A 21,673-nucleotide genomic window follows, 5' to 3' on the forward strand; every position below is an offset into this window, starting at 1 on the left:
GGATGGAAAGACTGATGATACTTCATCTTCACTTGTGGGATCAAATGAAGAGAAAGTGCCAGAGGGTTCAGGTAGGGAATTGAGCAGGTCACTGGCTGAGGAAGAGCATACCATTTCATCTCGGATTTTATCACTCTTATCCTTGAAGTAGGAGGCAAGATCTTGTGCACTGATAGTAGCTAGTGGGGGAGGTGAGGGAGGGTAAAGAAGTGATTTATATGTATTAGAAAGTCGCTTGGGGTTGGTGACATGAGAAGAGATGAAAGATTGGACGTATGTTTGGCAGTGTCCAGAGCCTGATGATAGGAGTGGTAGGTGGTCTTATATGTGAGGAAGTCACTTGGATTCTGAGATTTACGCCACTGACGTTTTACTTTACGTGACAGTTTTTGTAGGTGTCTTGATGATTTAGAGTGCCATGGTTGGCATCTAAGCCTACGTGGAGTGTGATGGGTAGCTGGAGCCACTTCATCAAGGGCACTCTCTAGGGTCTTGTGCAGGTGGGATACAGCAGTGTCAGGTGTGGTAAATGTAGAGATTGGTGAGCGCAGTTGTTGCAGAGAAGTGGAAAGTTGTTGATAATTTGTATTGTTAGTATTTCTGCGGGTTAGAGGAGGCTTGCTAGGTTTTAGTGTCATAGAATTTAGAGTAATAGAAGAGATTGTGAAGGTGATCAGGATGTGATCAGAGAGAGGGTTAATGAATTCAGAAACTGAGCAGAGCCTGGTGAACGCAAGATCAATGCAGTGGCCCTTCTGGTGTGTAGTGATGTCAGACCATTGGGTGAGGCCAAGAGAGGAGGTTAGAGAGAGGAGTTTGGAGGCATGAACAGTTTGTGGAGTGTCAAGAGCTATATTGATATCGACCCATAATGATGGTGGAGATGTCAGAGGATAAGATGTGTGGGAGCCAGGCAGAAAAATCTTCTAGAAATTGTTGTTTGGGTTGCCCAGGAGGGCGATAGATAGCTGCAACACGCAGAGAGAAGGGAGTGAAAATCCTGATAGAGTGAACTTCAAATGATTTGAATGCGAGTGATGGAACCTGAGGTAGAACAGTGTATGTGAAAAGTTGGGACAGTAAGATTCCAACCCCACCACCTTTACTATTACCAGGCCTGGGGGTGTGTGTGTGAAGTGGAAACCACCGTGTGACAGTGCTGCATGGGAAGCCGTGTCTGATTGCGTGAGCCCGGTTTCTGTTATAGCCAGCAGATTAAAGTTGTGAGATATGAAGAGGTCATGGATGGATGTTAATTTGTTACAAACAGAGCGTGTATTCCATAAGCCACATTTTAGTGACTTGGAGGGGGATGGGAGACACGTGTTTATAAGGTTAGATGGAGTTCAATGTTGTTTTGAGATAGCTGTGTGTGAGAGGGACAGGTGGTTGGGGCCTGGATTTGGTGATATGGCACCAGCTAATAAAAGCAGAAGAGTGAGATAAATATTGGTGGATGTTTGCGAGTGTTTATTCTGGTGGCCAATTGTGGTTGTCAAAGTACTTGCAGAGAAGTAAGTATAAAGCTCATGAGTGGTTAGAAGAGGGGAGTGGAGAATAGAAGCTGTAATGTGCACAGAGGGGTGAGTTTTAGGGTGAGTGTAGAATGTGTTACATTTGGTGAGAATTCCATGAATTGAAATAAGAAACAGTAGTTTGATGAACATGCTGTGGTCGTTTGTGAGATAATTTTGGGTTAAGTGTTGTAGGAATAAGTTGTTTAAGTAAGTTACCTTTCCTTGATGGTGCTCAATGTTTGTTCAACTGTTTTTTTAACTATTCGTATAACACACTTCTTAATTCCACACTTATTAAATTCCACGCAAGCTACCCCCAGCAAGCTGACCCCTTGACATTATACAGTAACACCAGGGGATGTGTCTGGGTGATGACTGGAGAGGTGACTGCTGGGAATGGGACATTATACAGTAACACCAGGGAACGTGTCTGGGTGATGACTGGAGAGGTGGCTGCTGGGAATGGTACATTATACAGTAACACCAGGGGACGTGTCTGGTTGATGACTGGAGAGGTGACTGCTGGAAATGGGGCATTATACAGTAACAACAGGGGGCGTGTCTGGGTGATGACTGGAGATGTGGCTGCTGGGAATGGGACATTATACAGTAACACCAGGGGATGTGTCTGTGTGATGACTGGAGAGGTGACTGCTGGGAATGGGACGTTATACATTAACACCGGGGATGTGTCTGGGTGGTGACTGGAGAGGTGACTGCTGGGAATGGGACATTATACAGTAACACCAGGGGATGTGTCTGGGTGATGACTGGAGAGGTGACTGCTGGGAATGGGACATTATACAGTAACACCAGGGGATGTGTCTGGGGGATGACTGGAGAGGTGACTGCTGGGAATGGGGCATTATACAGTAAAACCAGGGGACGTGTCTGGGTGATGACTGGAGAGGTGACTGCTGGGAATGGGACATTATACAGTAACACCAGGGGATGTGTCTGGGTGATGACAGGAGAGGTGACTGCTGGGAAAGGGACATTATACAGAAACACCAGGGGATGTGTCCGGGTGATGACTGTGGAAGTGACTGCTGGGAATAGGGCATTATACAGTAAAACCAGGGGATGTGTCTGAGTGATGACTGGAGAGGTGACTGCTGGGAATGGGGCATTATACAGTAACACCGAGGGATGTGTCTGGGTGATGACTGGAGAGGTGACTGCTGGGAATGGGACATTATACAGTAACACCAGGGGATGTGTCCGGGTGATGACTGGAGAGGTGACTGCTGGGAATGGGGCATTATACCAGTAACACCGGGGGATGTGTCTGGGTGATGACTGGAGAGGTGACTGCTGGAAATGGGGCATTATACAGTAACACCAGGGGACGTGTCTGGGTGATGACTGGAGAGGTGACTGCTGGGAATGGGACATTATACAGTAACACCAGGGGATGTGTCTGGGTGATGACTATATCACTGTTTGTGTCAGGTTCCTATAAGGTGTCAAGATGTCACTGTCTATGTCTCCATGCAGAAGGGGGAGTATATAGAGGAACACAGGGGTCTGTACAAGGACGTGATGATGGAGAATCACCGGCTCCTCACATCACTGGGTAAGAGGAGACTGTCATGTATTGTACAGGGGAGAGCAGGTATAGGGGCCCCCTATATACACACATTATCTGATAATCACATATATACACTGTACTCAGTCACTATGTGTCTCCTACAGATGGGCCCAGTAACAGAGATACCCCAGAGAGATGTCCCCGTCCTCTGTATTCCCAGGATTGTACAGAGGAGAATCACAGGACCGCACAGGAGGATCAGGTAGGTGTGATTTAGGGTCTCCCCAATATACCAAAGTGACTGTCACTATATGATCTGTAGACGAGCTGTGTGTCCTATAGACTGATATTATACTGTTTTACCTCAGTTTAATCTAACACTATGCAAATGCCATTGTATTATTTTTTGGGTTATTTAGGAAGAACGTCTGTCTGATATAAAGTCAGAACATATAGAGGGAGAAGAAGAGACGTATGTGACTGATATGAAGGGAGAAGATATAGAGGGAGAAGAAGAGACGCATGTGACTGATATAAAGGCAGAAGATACCGAGGGAGAAGAAGAGACGTATGTGACTGATATAAAGGCAGAAGATACAGAGGGAGAAGAAGAGACGTATGTGACTGATATAAAGGCAGAAGATATAGAGGGAGAAGAAGAGACGTATGTGACTGATATAAAGGCAGAAGATATAGAGGGAGAAGAAGAGACGTATGTGACTGATATAAAGGCAGAAGATACAGAGGGAGAAGAAGAGACGTATGTGACTGATATAAAGACAGAAGATATAGAGGGAGAAGAAGAAACGTATGTGACTGATATAAAGGCAGAAGATATAGAGGGAGAAGAAGAGACGTATGTGACTGATATGAAGGCAGAAGATATAGAGGGAGAAGAAGAGACGTATGTGACTGATATGAAGGCAGAAGATATAGAGGGAGGAGAAGAGACGTATGTGAGGGGTGATCAGCAGTGTAAGGAGGAGGAGATCCCTACAGATATCAGCACAGGTGAGTAATAAACACTTATTACAGAAGTCACATATTCTCATTGCTCAGTCACTACAGCAATCTCTTATCCTACACCCTCCTCCGCCATCAGCCCTGTTCTCAGTTGGGTGTTTCTAACACAAGGCTATCCATGACAAATATCCCATGTAGAGAGTTATTACACACAATAGTATAATGTTATTAAAAATATCAAGCAGAAGTTTATTATTAGTGATTTATATATAAATGTGTATATATGTATGTATATAATATAATTAGTAATGTTTTTTGTGGAGTGTCTAATTTATATGCATTTTGTTAGATGATGCAGGTATGAAATATTTCCTGCTATACAGTAGACCTGAGCTCACCAAATACAATTCGTATAAGATTCAGAAATAAAATGAAATTTGAATCTAGAACTTCAAGTAAAACAGATTAAAAGCTTATCACAAGTACATATCTGTATAATCAGAAGACAAGCGTTTTGCACGTGTTGTCACCCTTGCATGGGCGGGCTTGTTCTTATCCACTCCAATTCACTCTAAATCCAAATTGCGTGTCTTCCAACGCGTTTCGTCAATAGTGACTTCTTCAGGGGAGTTTTGTGTTAAAGGCTTTATCCTCAAATATCAGTTGTGTAGACCTTAAATAATTGTGTAACCTTCAGACGGTAATTGTGGACTTGTTCATGATGAACACATTCCTAATTACTTGTGAATAATAGTTCCTGCTCTGTGCAGTTCTGAGGTTATGACTTTAGGGAATGTAATGGCCAGATCCAATATTGCTCAATCTAAGGTCTCCCAGTAGCCTTACTACATACATAAATGTGTCTTGCACTCACTATATTAACTAACAATAATAAACAGTGGAGTTTTAGTTCATGTATTGCTCAGTGCATTTAAGCCTGCAGCCCCCGACAAGGGATCCCACTATACTACAGGTCCTACTCTATTGCCCAAAATAATTACCATAAAAACAGCTGTTACATTAGTGTTAGACTTTAGGTATGCTCTCAGCGGTGGAACAGTGACCGAAAGGCTTGGATTGGTTTTCAGAGCACCAGTCTGACGTGCCACCACATCTCACGTGGCCCTCCAATTCACCAGATCTGGGACTGCTTGGCTGGCTCTGGCATTGTACTGTTGGAGCAGTTCCTGATGCGTTTGGAACGATTGGTGGTTGCTAGGTGCCCTAAATGCCTGTGGTCCCGATTTGTCATGATCTACTTTCACCCACTGTTCCGCCGCTGAGATTCTTGCTGTCCATGCTTCTTCCACTGTAGATGGATACTACTCACTGTCTACAAGGGATCACCAACAAACAAATGCCGGTCTCGGGCAAAACCAATGGCTCCCTTTTGCCAGTTGCATCACGTGCACGACCCATGGTTCCATCTGAAAAAGAAACAATATCTCAACAAATTTGCATTGTATCAATACCTCAGACATTCACAATGATCACCCAGTAACTTTAGTGTCACCATCTACACGCATGTGCACGTCAGTTTTAGTTTGGTGCGGCAGGAGCCAGACCATGGTCAGAGGGCTGCTGTTTTTTAGCAGCCATAAGTTTTCTTATTTTTCATACGTCCTAGAGGATGCTGGGGTCACTTCAGAACCATGGGGTATAGACAGATCCGCAGGAAACGTGGGCACTTTAAGACTTTTCCAGAGTGTGAACTGGCTCCTCCCTCTATGTCCTCCTCCAGACCTCAGTTTAGAATCTGTGCCCAGGCAGACTGGACGCACTCCAGGGGAGTTCTACTAAGTTTCTCTGAAAATATTTATGTTAGGTTTTTTATTTACAGGGAGCACTGCTGGCAACAGCCTCCCTGCTTCGTGGGACCTAAGGGAGGAAGTAGGAACCAACTTCAGTGAGTTTCATGGCTCTGCTTCTAAGCTGACAGGACACTATTAGCTCCTGAGGGGTACTGAACGCTAGCTGCGGCTATGTGCTCACTCCCACAGCCTGCCGTCACCCCCCTTACAGCGCCAGAAGTCAGAAGACAGAGTGTAAGAGGAAAAGACTCTTCAACATCGGGATGGTTAGAAAGGTACCGCGCAGCGGGGGGGGGGGGGACACGCTGCGCGCCATGCTCCCACACACACAGGCACTGCAGGGTGCGGGGGGGCGCCCTGGGCAGCATGAACCCTGGCAGATTAGGGGCATTAGTTGCTGCGGCACAGTCCTACCCCCGCCAGTATAAACATGAGTCTCTCTAAGTCTGAGTGAAAGCACGCCATTACGGGGGCGGGGCTTCTTCCTCAGACAGACAGCACACTGCTCAGTGCCATTTTCTTTCCCTCCAGGCTGCAGAAAAGACCTCTGGTCCTCCTCCACTGCTGAAACAGGTATCAGGGTGCAAAACAGGAGGGACGCAGTGAAACTTGGTGCTATGTACATTGTGTAATTATAAAAGCGCTGCAGCTCTGTTGGCATTTTGTGTTTCACAGACAATTTATTACAGGCGCTGAGTTGCGATCTGGCAATTCCTTCTGTATCCTTCTGACAGATTTTACTGTGGGTCTGTCCCCTATAAGCCCCGGAGTGTCTGTGGTGTGGTGTACACGTGTGTGACATGTCTGAGGCATGGAGTTCTTCCCCGGAGGAAACCATTATGGGGACACAGAGTGGTAATGTGGTGGCGCTACCGGCACACCATGAGCCTGCATGGGTGAAAGAATTACGTGATAGAGTGAGTCATATCAGTAAGAGATTGGATAAGTCTGAGTCTCATGCAGAAACTTGGAGAAAGTCTGTGGAAGATGTGATTTGCAAAACTCTGTTTTCATCCACAGGGGATCCCTCTGGGTCCCATAAGAGGTCATTTGCTCAGGTTATACAGACTGACACCAACACGGACGCTGATTCCTGTGTCGACACTGGTGATTCCAGGGCAATAGATCCAAAATTAGCTAAAAACATTCAGTACATGATTGTGGCTATAAAGAAGGTGTTAGAGGTTACAGAGATCCCTTCTTTACCTCAGCAGAAGGTTTACCTCTATAAAGAAAAGAAAACTAATGTAACGTTTCCTCCTTCTCATGAACTGAACACTCTCTTTGGGGGTGTCTGGGCAAACCCTGAAAAGAAATTTCAGATCCCCAAAAGAATTCAGGCTACTTATCCTTTCCCGGTAGAGGACAGGACAAAGTGGGAGTCACCCCCCGTTTTAGACAGGGCCCTGTCACGGTTAACAAAAAAGGTGATTTTCCCTGCACCTGGGACGGCTGCTCTCAAGGAGCCGGCAGAACGCAAGTTGCAGACTACATTGAAATCTATTTATGTGGCCAATGGGACACTACTCATGGCCTACCATTGCCTGTGTGTGGGTGAGTAGTGTTATTGAAAAGTGGTCAGATAACTTGTCTTCTGAAATTGACACAATAGATAGAGATGAGGTTCTCCTTACGTTGGGTCATATAAAAGACCCAGCATACATGTGTGAAGCTATGAGAGATATTGGGCTCTTGGGATCAAGAGCATCTACCATGGCATTATCGGCACGGAGGGCATTGTGGATTCGCCAGTGGAATGCTGACGCAGATTCCAAAAGAAATATGGAGTCTCTCCCGTATAAAGGGGAGGCCTTGTTTGGTGATGGGCTAGATGCTTTAGTTTCTGCGGCTACCGCAGGTAAATCAACTTTTTTGCCTTATGCTCCTACGTCGGCAAAGAAACCTCATCACTTTCTGGTGCAGTCCTTTCGGCCCTAATAGATACAAAAAGGCTAAAGGTTCCCCTTTCTTGGCATGTAGAGGAAGGGGACGAGGAAAAAGGTCCTCAGCGTCCCCAGGATCACAGGAGCAGAAATCACCTGCTTCTGCCAAGTCTACAACATGATGCTGGGGCTCCCTTGCGGGAGTCTGCCCGGATGGGGGCACGTCTGCAGCTTTTTAGTCAGTTCTGGGTTCATTCTGGCCTAGACCCGTGAGTCTTACAAATTGTGTCCCACGGGTACAAATTGGACTTTCAAGACGTTCCCCTGCACCACTTTTTCAAATCGGCCTTACCAGTTTCTCTCCCCGACAGGGAGCTGGTAACTGTAGCAATACAAAAATTGTGTCAGGATCAAGTCATTGTCCTGGTTCCCCTCTCACAACAGGGAGAAGGTTTTTATTCAAGCCTCTTCGTAGTTCCGAAGCCGGAACGGCTCGGTCAGACCGATCCTGAACCTAAAATCTCTGAATCTATACCTGAAACGGTTCAAATTCAAGATAGAATCTCCGACAGCAGTGATCTCCAGTCTGGAGGAAGGGGATTTTATGGTATCAGTGGACATAAAAGATGCCTACTTACATGTTCACATTTATCCTCTGCATCAAGCTTATCTGAGTTCGCGGTACAGGATTGTCATTACCAATTTCAGACATTGCCGTTTGGACTCTCCACGGCACTGAGGGTCTTCACCAAGGTGATGGCAGAGATGATGGTCCTCCTTCATCAGAAAGGAGTCCATATAATTCCTTACCTGGACGATCTCCTAATAAAAGCGAGGTACAGGGAATGGTCGGTGCAGAACATTGCACTCTCCCCGACAGTGCTTCAACAACACGGTTGGATCATAAACATTCCAAAATCACAATTGGAACCTACAACAAAGTTATCCTTTCTGGGAATTATTCTGGACACAGAAATACAGAGGGTATTTCTTCCAGTGGAAAAGGCTCTGGAAATCCAGAAAATGGTCAAATTCTGAAACCGATAAGAGTGTCAATTCATCAATGCATTTGGTTGTTGGGAAAGATGGTAGCGGCCTTCGAGACCTTGCAGTTTGGCCGATTCCATACCGGGGTATTCCAGTGGGATAGATTGGACAAGTGGTCCGGATCCCATCTACACATGCACCAGAGGATAATCCTGCCATCAAAAGCCAGAATTTCGCTCCTGTGGTGGCTACACAGTGCTCACCTACTGCAGGGTCGCAGGTTCGAGATTCAGGACTGGTTCCTGGTAACCACGGATGCAAGTCTGCAAGGCTGTGGGGCAGTCACACGGAGTAAGCTTCCAAGGAAGATGGTCAAGTCAGAAAACTTATCTTCACATAAACGTTCTGGAGTTGAGAGCCATTTACAACGGCCTTCTACAAGCAAAGCATCTTCTTCAAGATCTACCCGTACAGATCCAGTCCGACAATGTAACAGCAGTGGCGTACATAAACAGTCAGGGCAGAATAAAAAGCATAGCGGCGATGGCAGAGGCGACAAGAATCCTCCTCTGGGCGGAAAAACATGCAAGCGCTCTCTGCAATTTTCATTCCGGGAGTGGACAACTGGGAAGCAGACTACCTCAGCAGACATGATCTCCATCCAGGAGAATGGGGACTCCACCCACACGTCTTCGCAGAGGTGGCAGATCTTTGGTGAGTCCCTCAAGTAAACATGATGGCATCTCGTCTCATCAAGAGGCTTCAGAGATATTATTCCAGGTCGAGAGACCCTCAAGCAATAGCAGTGGATGCACTGGTGACACAGTGGGTGTTTCAGTCGGTGTATGTCTTCCGTCCACTTCCACTGATTCCAGTGATCCTCATTGTCCCAGACTTGCCAAGGAGGGCTTGGTATCCAGATCTTCAAGATTTACTCATAGAAGATCCTAAACCTCTTCCTCTTCGCGAGGACCTGCTGCAGCAGGGGTCGTGCATGTATCAAGACTTATCGCGGCAACGTTTGACGGCATGGCTGTTGAACGCCAGATCCTAGCCCGAAAGGGTATTCCAGAAGAAGTCATTCCCACTTTAATTTGGGCCAGGAAAGGAGTAACATCTAAACATTAACACCATATTTGGAGAAAATATGTATCTTGGTGTGAATCCAAGAAGGCTCCAACGGAAGAGTTTCACTTGGGACGTTTTTCTCCATTTTCTACAGGCGGGTGTGGATGCGTGTCTGAAATTGGGCTCCATTAAGGTCCACATTTCGGCCTTATCAATTTTCTTTCAGAAACAGTTGGCCTCCCTTCCAGAAGTTCAGATGTTCGTGAAAGGGGTTTTGCCCATCCAGCTTCCATTTGCACCGTGGGATCTTAACATGGTGTTACAGTTCCTTCAATCACATTGGTTTGAACCTCTACAGGAGATAGATAAAATTTCTCACTTGGAAAGTGGTCATACTGTTGGCCGTAGCATCCGCAAGGCGGGTGCCTGAGTTAGCGGCCTTGTCTCACAAGAGCCCTTACTTGATCTTCTATGAAGATGGGGCGGAGTTAAGAACTCAGCAGCAATTTCTTCCGAAGGTGGTTTCCTCTTTCCATATAAACCAGCCTATTGTGGTGCTAGTGGCTACTGACACCTTCTCTGCATCAAAGTCCCTAGATGTGGTCAGGGATTTGAAAATTTATGTCGCAAGGACTGCTCAAATTTGGAAAACAGAGGCTCTGTTTGTCCTGTATGCTCCCAACAAGATTGGGTATCCTGCTTCTAAGCAGACCATTGCGCGCTGGATCAGAGGTACGATTCATTCCACGACAGGATTGCCGTTACCGAGTTCGGTGAATGCCCATTCTACTAGAAAGGTGGGCACTTCCTGGGCAGCTGCCCGGGGTGTCTCAGCGTTGCAACTTTGCAGAGCGGCTACTTGGTTGGGGGGCAAACACGGATGCCAAGTTTTACAGGTTTGATACCTTGGCCGATGATGACCTCAAGTTTGGTCAATCAGTGTTGCAGGGTCATCCGCACTTTCCCGCCCGTTCTGGAGCTTTGTTATAACCCCTTGGTTCTGAAGTGACCCTAGCATCCTCTACGGACTAGGAGAAAAGGATTTACCAGTAGGTATTAAAAAAATTACTATTTTTTTGGAGTGATCTTTCTAAAAAGCATCTTATACGCACCTTAGAGTCGCTCCAACAACTCCCCGCTGGGAGACAACACTTACCCACATGTACAATGAGGCAGGCACAGGTTCTGGTGAACCTTCTTGGGCTACTTTGCACAGACATTATCCAATGTAGCTGAGCAGTTTATACCAGCTCCTATACCAGTGATAGGTTTCCCTATTAACCCTTACATGCAACATTCATTCTGATGTTTATACACCTATGGAATTGTCAGCCTCTCAAAAAAGCAGCCTGAAAGGTTGGTGGTAAGTAAATCACATAGACATGATACAACATCTTCACAGTCTACACATGATTTAGATGAGGATTCGTTGAAGAGGGTGAGGACTCATTGCACTGCCGATGATCTCAGCTCAGTGGACATACCTGAGCTAATTAGTGCTAAGTCATTCTTTCCTTAGAAGAGGCAGCAAAGCCTGTGTTAAAAACAAAGTCAACTGTGTTTAAACATCCCAAAACAACTGATGGAAATTTTTTGTTTATGCCCAGTAGAAAGTTAGAATTCCAAGAAATGGAATTCCAGTTATCCTTGTCCAGCTGGGGACTGTTTAAAAAAAAAAAAGGGAGGTGGCTCCCAAAGTAGATTCGCAAGTCTTAGATTGGTGCAAAAATCTACATTACTTTTATTTTCAACATCAATAAATGATGTCACGGGGGGTGTGGCCTGACTGGAAAGGCAGCAGGAAGCAGGATAAAAGAGCTCCTGCTTATATAGATCCTTTCTGCCTTTTACAGCTGTCCTACGGGCTCTTTCAGGCCCTTTCTTGCCCCTCTGTATGTTTTGTAGGTTGCGGAGCCAGGGAGCCATTCATTTGGCTTTTGCAGGTTGTGGCGTACTCCCAGATCCGAAGCCGCGGACTGAAGTTGTGCAGTGATCCCACCACGGACCGGACCTCAGCGAGGTAGCACTGCTACTCACCGAGGGCTGTGCGCCCTGTCCACTCTTGTGCCTAGCCATGCTGTTGGAGTCGTGTGGAGAGGCTGACTGGGGATAAGCGATGACCGCGGCTGGAGACACAGAGTGGAGCTGCTCTCCCGGCATTTGATGCAGTGCATACTACAGGGATTGGTGGCCTCAGCAGGGATACATCAGGTTAGTCAGCTCACCTGCCCGCAGCCTGCCTTCTCCTACTGTCCGGCCTTTGAAGCCATGAGTCGTGGCAGCAGGAAATACATGGAGCGCTTGCCTGTCATCACTCCAGCAGTGTCCTGGCATCTCCCCTCTCCTCCTAACCCATGGTGCTACGGGGGAATCTGGTGGAGCTGTGAATTATAGAGGACATACACGTGGGGTTCCTACGCAGCCAGATACGTTAACCTGTGCCACTGCATCCTGGTACCTCTCCTCTCCTGCCTTATTACTGACCTTTGTTCACCCACCATAGCCGGCCAGTTTCTTCTGATCTGGGCTTCCTTGCCAGAAGTGCCATCTTGAAAACTGGCAATATAGCCACATGCCCTCCTGAAACCAGCCGCTTCCCTGGGAGCTACAGACACTGCTAGCCGATGATCAGTGCCCTTCACTACAGCCTCAGTGATTTACGGCAGGGACTTCTGCCGCTGCGGCCCTACCTGGGCAGTAAGTGGTCGCCTGAACTGCTTTAATTTTTATTATTGCCTGGCCTTCACTCCTGCTCTGTCGACTCCCTCTGGTGGCAGACTGTGCTGACTACATCCTCCATACTGTTTGACTGCTGCTGGGGGGTTTTTCCCTCCTGCCCCCCTCAATCCCCGTAAGATCCAGTTAGAGCTTTCGGGGCATCAGTATAGTTACGGCGTAACAGTCCTTGTGTCCAGGACAGTAGCAGGCTCCAGTTGCTGGCTCCTATAAATTACTTTACCGCCCAAGGATGGCATCTTCTTGCTATTACCCATAAACAACTGACCTCACAATGTTTCTGTAACCGATGACCACTGGGGGTCTATGCTCACTGATACCTCCCTATTTCCACAGTTCAATACTTCATATGTTGCTACTGGCCTCCTGACCTTGTTCTCTAATCTCCGTAATGTTATGCTGAAGAATAGGCAGAGCTGGAAAATCATCTCATAAGAAAGCTAAACCTCGTCCTCAACAGGAAACCTCTCAAACTGACTTGAAACCTTTTCTTCTTCCTAATTAGCTAACATTGAGCCCCAGTCCTGATCATTCAGAATCTTCTCCCATTCCGTCTTCTCCAAGTCCTTCCATGATGGCTTAAACCCATTGTTTAAACTCGTTGTTTAAACCCATGGCAAGCCAGGTGGGCTCTCTTCTTCTCTCTGTTCTCCTTTAAACTATTAACCACCCAGGAACCTTAAATTGAAGAGCAGATGCACTTTCTCGTTCTTTTCAAACGGATGATTCACTCAACTCCTCTGAGAAACAATTTATTCTGATTCTGGCTTCATTTGCTTCAACTCATACTGTTCCTCTACCTCCTCTAGGGAGAACTTTTGTAGCACCAAAATTTTACAGGAAATTGCTTACTTGGGCTCATTCTTCATCTTTCATGGGTCAAGACTCTCAAGTTCAGCGATTCTACTGGTAGCTTCATCTTAAAACGGATGTCTTTGAATTTGTAGCAGCCTGTTCCAAGTGTGTTCAACAAAAAGTCCACGAACATCTCCCTCTGGTCTTCTTCATCCACTTTCAACACCTCAAAAGCCTTGGACTCGCATCTTTATGGATTTCATAAACGATTTGCCAGTCTCCAGAAGGCACAACACCATTTGTGTCATTGTGGAATGATTTTCGAAGATGGCTCACTTCATACCCCTCACCGGTCTTCCCTCTGCTCCTCCGCTATCCATATTGTTTTTCTCATAGATTTTTCATTTGCATGGCCTTCCACAGGAAATAGTTTCTGATCGGGGTCCTCAATTCCTCGCCAAGTTCTGGAAAGCTCTCAGCTCTGTCCTAGGAATCAAGTTGAACTTCTCTTCAGCCTACCATCCCCAGACTGATGGACAGACTGAAAGAGTCGACCAAGATCTGGAAACTTTCTTACAGACGTTCATGTCCCCTGCTCAGGAAGACTGGATGGATTACCTCCCATTTGCTGAGTTTGCATACAATAACCTATATCATTCTTCTACCAATTCCACTCCTTTCTTCATTAACTATAGTTTTCATCCACGAGTTCCTTCCTTCTAATCTCTCCCACCTCTTGAGGTTCCTGCTGCTGAATCCGCTCTTCGTCAGTTCACTAAGATTTGGAGACAAATTCATAAGGCGCTACTTAAGACTTCCCAGAAATAAAAGGCCTACGCTGATCGGAAACATAGGGCTGTTCCTAGTCTCAAAGTGGGAGATTGTGTTTGGATATCCACCAGAGACCTCAGACTCAAAGTTCCTACCAAAAAGTTTGCTCCAAGATTCATCGGTCCGTATCCTATTACGAGTGTTGAATCCTGTTTCTTACAAGGTGAAACTGCCTCCCTATTTGAAAATTCCCAATGCCTTTCACATTTCTCTGCTAAAGCCTCTTGTACTAAATCATTTTCGGGCATCTTTCCCTTAACCTCCCAAGGTTCAAGCTGCTCAAAATGAGGAATTCGGGGTTCATAAGTTTCTTGACTTCCACAAGAGGTATGGTTGTCTCCAGTATCTCATAGATTGGAGAGGATATGGTCCGGAGGAAATATCTTGGGTGGCTGCAGAGGATGTTCATGCTCCAAGACTAGGTTGTGCCTTTCATGCCAAGAATCCCACTAAGCAGCGTGGGTGTTCGGAGACCACCCTAAAAAGGGGGGCACGGTCATCATCCGGAGTTCTGGTCCCTGCAGCCTACCTTTTAGCTGGCTGGTGTCGCTGCGATGGATAGGAGCTACAGCAGCGAGGTCTTCCGTGCAGCTGCTGGGTGTCTGGAGGCCGAGGTCCGGGTCCTGGGGAGCGGAGCATAGCAGCCGGATGTGTCTGTTTCCAAGTGTCCTGTTACTGGAGTGCGGCGTCTGGGAGGCTGAGGCCAGATGTAGTGCCTGTGTGCTGGTACCACATGTGCCCTCTGTGCAGGGACCCACCATGTTGGAGACCAATCCAAGTCAATAGGTATCCCAGTTAGTGTCCTGCCAATCCGGTACAGGCTTCCCACAAGCAGGAAGTGAACATTGTTCCATACTTGGACAATCTCATAATGGCTATATTCAGAGTACAGTTGATGGAAAAGATCAGCCTTCAAACACGACTACTCACGGATCACGGGTGGATTCTCAATCTGCAGAAATCCCACCTAGAAGCTACGCAGAGGCTTCAGTTCCTTGTAATGATAGTGGACACGGTGTCTCAGAAGGTGTTCCTTCCTATGGACAAGGCAAAGATAATTCAGACGATGGTACGTTCCATTTTGAAGCTGAACAAAATCTCGGTACATCTTTGCATAAGCTTACTGGGAAAGATAATGGCCTCCTACGACGTGTTTCGGTAAGGAAGATTCCATGCATGACCATTCCAGCTGGATCTGCTGGACAAATGGTCTGGGTCACCTCTGCACATACGCCAGATGATATGCCTTTCACTAAACGCCAGGATTTCCCTCTTATGGTGGTTGCTGATCTCCCTCCTGGATGGTCGACACTTCAGAATTCAGGATTGGATTCTGTTGACAACGGATGCAAGCCTCCATGGTTGGGGTGCAGTGACCCTAGGGGCTAGGTTCCAATGAAGGTGGTCTGATCAAGAGGTTTCCCTTCCGATAAAAGTTTTGGAACTCAGGGCAATTTACAATGCCCTTCTGCTGACCTTTTTTATATCCTTCAGTATCAGGCCATACAGGTATGGTTGGAAAATGCACCAACTGTGGCATACATAAACCAATAAGGAGGTCCAAACAGCAGAGCTGCAATGAGGGAGGTGTCACAGATACTCCTCTGGGTGGAGCGGAATCCCAAGGCCATTTCCGCCATATTAATTCTGGGAGTAGACAGTTGGGGAGCAGACTTCCTCAGTAGACACGATCTGCACCTGGGGGAATGGGGCCTCTACCCACAAGTGTTTCAGCAGATATTTCATCGGTGGGGCTACCCGCAAATCGACTTGTTGATTTCTCAGCTTACCAAGAAGCTTCTTCGTTACTGTTCTGGGACGAGGGATCCACAGGCCGCAGCAGTGGACGCTCTGGTGACACCATGGATTTACCGGTTGGTGTACTTGTTTCCTCCAGGTCCTGTAATTCCAAGAGTTCTCAAAGGACTTAAAGGGACAGGGTTCAGGCAATTCTGATTGCCCCAGACTGGCCCCGCAGGGCCTGGTATGTAGACATTCTAGCCTTATTACTCGTAGGCCCCTGGCCTCTGCCAATTGAGGATGATCGTCTTACACCAGGGACGTTCGTCTATCCAGACTTACCACGGCTACGTTTGATGCAATGGAAGTATATTGGGAGGATTTTTGCCAGGAAATAGATACCGGGCAAGGTTATCTCGACTATGCTCCAAGCCGGCCAGATGGTCGCATCAAAACATTACCATCGCATATGGAAGAAATGTGTCTCTTGGTGTGAGGGTCAACAGTATTCTGCTGTGGATTTTCATCTGGGACATTTCTTGCACTTCCTGCAGGCTGTTGTCGATGTGGGCCTACATTTAGGCTCCATAAAAGTTCAAATCTCAGCCTTGTCTTTTTTTCTTCATGGGAAGTAGATTATAGTGGTACTATATAAATAGAAGGTAGTTTCACCTCCAGGCAAATGCTTCAATTTAGTGTAGTGACCCTGGTCCAGCTGTCAGGACACTTATTTATATTAAACCTTATTGAAGGCAAAGCATGCAATGGCCATGCACCAGGATGCAAACTGGCAGTCATCTCCCTCCCCAATATCACCGCTGGGCTCCAGTGACTGTGGGCAGCCCGTTCTGTCCCCAGCAGTAGCGGGAGCTACGCACCTGTGTTACCTGGAGAGCAAGTACTCCCGTCTAAGCCAAAAGCACCTTCAAGTCAGGTATCCGGAGCATGCAGGAGAGTCTGGGCGCACATAGCCCCAGAATACAGCCCATGGCTTCATAGGTGTCACTAGGCTGCGGTAGTGAACGGTGCCCAGAGTGAGCGGAGCGAGCGGCTTTAGGGCAGTAGGAGTGGGGGCTTAATAGATTGGGTCTTGGTCCCAGCGGCGGCTGAGAGCTATCAGGTAGGGTAGATAAGAAGCCACTTAGTGAGGAGCACGTCTGGATGGACCACGCCCCTCTTATTTTTTATTTTATATACTAACAGGGGTGACAGGTGTGGTACATCCCTGCAAAGGCAGATCCAATCTCTTTCTCATCAGACTCTGCTGTTTTCCCCGGACTCTCACTCAGATGTTCACTGCTGCCAGTAGCACACGTATGAGAAGCAGAAGTATGGCGGCAGCTGTATAGATTCTGATATGTAATTCTCTGTATCATACTTTTTTTTAATAAAGTAATTTTTATTCAATAATATGTAGATTGAGTTACAGACATTGCATACCAATGGCATTTCACATCATCACATTAATCACATCTTCGTTTACATAGATTTTGTCAGCCCGTCTGAGCCTGCAACATCTGCAGTCAGTATATAAATCTACATGTCCGTTTTTTAATTTTTTACCCTTAAACTAACCCACAGAAGGGTACATAAAAAGAAAATAAAAAGAAATAAATAAGAAACATAGGAAGAACATAGTAAGAAGTAGTCATCTGAACTAGGACCTTGTCAGTCGCATATGTATTAAGGCAGGCCTGCAGAGCTAAGCTGTCAGCCTTCTAAACATATATCATTATAAATTAGATCAGTGGCACAATAGCTCTTCAGTATCCACTATGATTGAGGGACTAGGTGGGAATGTGGAGATTCCAGCCAACGAGACCACATTCTTTCAAACTTGGCCGATGCGTTCTGTTTCATATAAATATATCTTTCCTTGAGTATTGTGTCGTTAACCAAGGTCTTGAGTGCAGAGACTAAAGGGCCGCTAGGGGCCATCCAGAGTCTCGCAATGCAAACCTTAGCCAAGGCACATAGATTGCGAGCATATAGATCGACCGGGCCAGTCTCAGAAGTAGAGCCTCCTATCCCCAAAATACAGAATTGTGGGGTAAGCAGTCCGCCAGTCACTCCCGTACTCTCCAGTATTGACCTAACCCCCGACCAGAACACCCGTAGTCTTGGGCAATCCCACACCATATGCCAAAATGTTCCCATATCCGCCTCGCACTTAGGGCAGAGGCCAGATCTGCCAGTCCCAAAAGAGGCCAGTTTAGCTGGAGTCATATATGTTCTATGTAGAATGAAGAATTGGATTTGTTGGTATCTGAGGGACTTGGTGACTGTAGCAGGGTATTCCAGAGCAAGGGCCCAGTCCTCCTCACCCATGAGACCTACATCCTCCTCCCATTTTCCACGGAGACGTGTCAAAGGGTCCGTATGGAGTTTGGTGAGAAGATATCCATACGCAAGGGAAACCATCTTAGTTCGACCCAATGTAGTTACAAAAGTCTTGATGGGAAATGGGAGGATTCGTGGTGGGGACTCTGCAAACTGGGACTGGAGGGCATGTCGAAGTTGAAGGTATCTGAAAAAATAGGAGTTAGGTAAACCAAACTCATCTTTCAGTTGCTGAAAGGATTTGAATAAATTATTTAGATAGAGTTGGGAAATAGAGACCACAGATCTAGGGGCCCACACCTCCCGTCCCTCAAGCGCATGCAACTCAGGAAGCCAGTCAGAGTACCAAAGGGGGGTGTCCGGGTCCAGGTCGTCGTACCCTAAGAGGTCTCTCAGGGCCCGCCATATCTTTAAGGCCTGAAAGATAATAGGGGGAAGAAACCGGGCCACGCTCCCACTCAGCAGCACCTGCATAGGAGAGAGGTGAGTAAAATAGCAGCGAATAAACTCACACTGCAAAGAATCATCACCAGAATCCCGCACCCATTCACTAATATGAGTCAGCTGGGCAGCGTAGTAATACATCTGGAAATTAGGCAAGGCTAGGCCGCCATCCGAGCGCAGCCTAGTGAGAGTATTTAATTGTATCCTAGGTCGTTTGTTAGCCCAAACAAGTGAGGATAGAACACTATTTAGTTTCCTATAGAATGTTGGATAGATATATACGGGGGATTGAAGTATAATGTATAGGAGTTTGGGCAGTATGATCATTTTAATAAGATTTACCCTGCCAGACACCGTCAGTGGAAGCTTACACCAGGTTTTGGATTTGCACACGATCTGCTGCATGGTCGGGTCCAGATTCAGAGGGATGAAATCAGAAGGGTCATTAGTTATTTGGATTCCGAGGTATTTAAATTGTGTTGTCCAGCATAATGGTAGGGACATTTTTGGAACAGTAGGAGGGAGGCCTATGACTGGCATAATATAAGATTTAGTCCAGTTGATCTGAAGACCCGAATGAGCACCAAAGCTCTCTATCACACGCAGCAGAATGGGCATTGACCTGGCGTAGTCTTGCAAAAATAATAACATGTCGTCGGCATAAAGTGCTATCCTATCCTCGCGTGAGCCCGTGCAAATTCCCACAATATCTGGGTGCGATCGTACCAAACAGGCCAAGGGCTCGATGGCCAAGGCAAACAGTGCGGGGGATAGGGGACAGCCCTGTCTGGTACCTCGGGACAATTGAAAGGAGGGGGATACATAACCATTCACCAAGATCCTGGCACTCGGATGCTGGTACAATAATTTAATCCATCTGATATAGTTGGGCCCAAAGCCCATACAAGACATCACCTCCCATAAATAGGCCCATTCAATACTGTCAAAGGCCTTGGCCGCGTCCAGCGAGACCACAGCCGAGTCAGAAGGGAAGTCACGTGGGAGTTGTAGAATGGTATACAGTCTACGTAGGTTGATAGATGTGGACTTCCCAGGCATGAAGCCAGTCTGATCTGGATGAACGAGGGAGGTGATCACTGTATTAAGTCGTACTGCCAATATCTTTGCCAGGATCTTGGCGTCGGTGGGGATTAGGGATATCGGTCTATAGGAATCCGGAGACCTAGGGTCTTTACCGGGCTTTGGGATCACTATTATAATTGCCTCTGACATAGAGGGGGGAAGTTCGTTATTGGTAAATATATCTAGGAATAAGGCATGGAGCCTGGGCCCGAAAAAATCAACGTGAGTTTTGTATACTTCTGAGGGAATTCCGCCACACCCCGGGGCCTTGCCATTGGGAGACATACCAATAGCCGCAGTCACCTCCGCGAGCGTCAAGGGTGCTTCCAGTGCCTCACGGGCCTCGGGGGGGAGCACGGGTAGCGAGATACCCGCCAAATAGTAGGAGAGATCCATAGTGGAGAACGTCAATTGTGAACTGTAAACTTTGGTGTAGTAGGATCGGAATAGCTGCGCAATGTCCGGTGTGGTGTCAACAAAGGACCCATCCCCATCGGACATTTGTGTAATTACAGTCCCAGGGCGATCCTGATGTATCAGCCGGGCCAGGAGGCCACCCGTCCTATCAGCCTGCATATAAATATTAGTGGCCCTAAAGAGGAGGGACCGTGAGTTTTTATCGGACAGGTGGGCAAGCCACGCCGACTGGGCCACCAGCCAACGTGTTTTCGTCGTGGCGGTACCATCTAGCAAATATTGAGACTCTAAATCTCTGGCGTCACTCTCCAGGGCCTTCTCCCTTTCTCTAGAGGACACTTTGTGAGCTGCTATGCGTCCTATATAAGAGCCCCTCAGAAAAGCCTTGAATGAATCCCATACCATAGTCCCCGGGGCAGATCCTGTGTTGTCACTAAAGTAACCCTCCCACTGAGTCTCCAGGTCACCACAGTCACCCAGCTGAGTCAGCCAAGATGGGTGCAGCTTCCAATAAGAGTGTCCCCTCTGACCCTTCACAACTAGAGTCATCAACAAGGGGGAATGGTCAGAGATCCCTCGGGCCTCATAACGGACGTCAGTGATCGCAGGGATAAGGGCGGGGGACACCAGTACCAGGTCTATTCTAGAAAAGGAGCCATGTGTGCCGGAGAAACAGGAGAACTGACGGACTGCAGGGTGGCGAAGCCTCCACACATCAACCCATTGTAGATTATTCAAAAAATCAGCGAATTTGGTATAACCACTACCCACCATCACATCATTCGGAGACCGCCATCGGTCCACAGAGACATCTAATATATTATTAAAGTCGCCCAAACATATCACCGGAGTGGTAGGGGAGGAAGCTATAAAAGATGCAGCTTGCTGCAGTACAGCGTATGAAAAAGGAGGGGGGACATACACTGCTAAAATGTAATATGGCTGGGAGCTTAGTTTGCATTCCAGAAACACAAATCTGCCATACGTGTCAGTTTTGACCGATATTAACTCAAATTGCACCGTTTTTTTAATCAGAACAGACACACCCCTGGAGAAGGAGGAATGAGAGGCATGGTAAGCCCATCCCACCCAGGCCCGTCTTAGAGATAACAACCTATTTCCCTGCAAGTGGGTCTCGCTAAGGCATGCAATGTCCGGGTCATATTTCTTAATCATATTTAGAACCAAAGAACGTTTGATTTTGTTATTTAGTCCCCGGACATTCCATGCCAGGAATCTCAAGTTACTCATGACCCCAGGTATACACTATGTACCACACGGAGAGACCGCACAATATATATCCAAATATCAGCACCATTAGCCATAGCGACATATATCTCATAGGAGCTCTGCGTTATAAGCCACAATATCTGGTATATCAAACATCCCAGTTTCAGAAAAAACATAGATATGAAAAATAATAAACTAAAGAAAAGAAACCAAAAACAACAAGAAGAGCCGCAACTAGCAGCTTCCCAACCATCCCTCCCCTCCCCGTACACCACCCCGAACTCCGGCATACTTATA

General features: G+C 46.9%; 1 protein-coding gene across 1 annotated transcript in view; it reads left to right on the forward strand.

Annotated features, from left to right (window-relative positions):
- Nucleotides 1-3,016: 3,016 nt before the first annotated feature.
- The window catches only part of LOC134984770 (oocyte zinc finger protein XlCOF22-like), a 29,836-nt gene continuing 11,179 nt past the window's right edge, over nt 3,017-21,673 (forward strand). Inside the window, exons 1-3 of the mRNA XM_063950264.1 lie at nt 3,017-3,093; nt 3,213-3,310; nt 3,468-4,059. Of these exons, the coding sequence (XP_063806334.1) occupies nt 3,060-3,093; nt 3,213-3,310; nt 3,468-4,059 (724 nt within the window). The 5' untranslated portion in view covers nt 3,017-3,059. The remainder of the gene's footprint in view (nt 3,094-3,212; nt 3,311-3,467; nt 4,060-21,673) is intronic.

Source organism: Pseudophryne corroboree (assembly GCF_028390025.1).
Source record: "Pseudophryne corroboree isolate aPseCor3 chromosome 3 unlocalized genomic scaffold, aPseCor3.hap2 SUPER_3_unloc_8, whole genome shotgun sequence".
Classification (NCBI taxonomy): Eukaryota; Metazoa; Chordata; class Amphibia; order Anura; family Myobatrachidae; genus Pseudophryne; species Pseudophryne corroboree.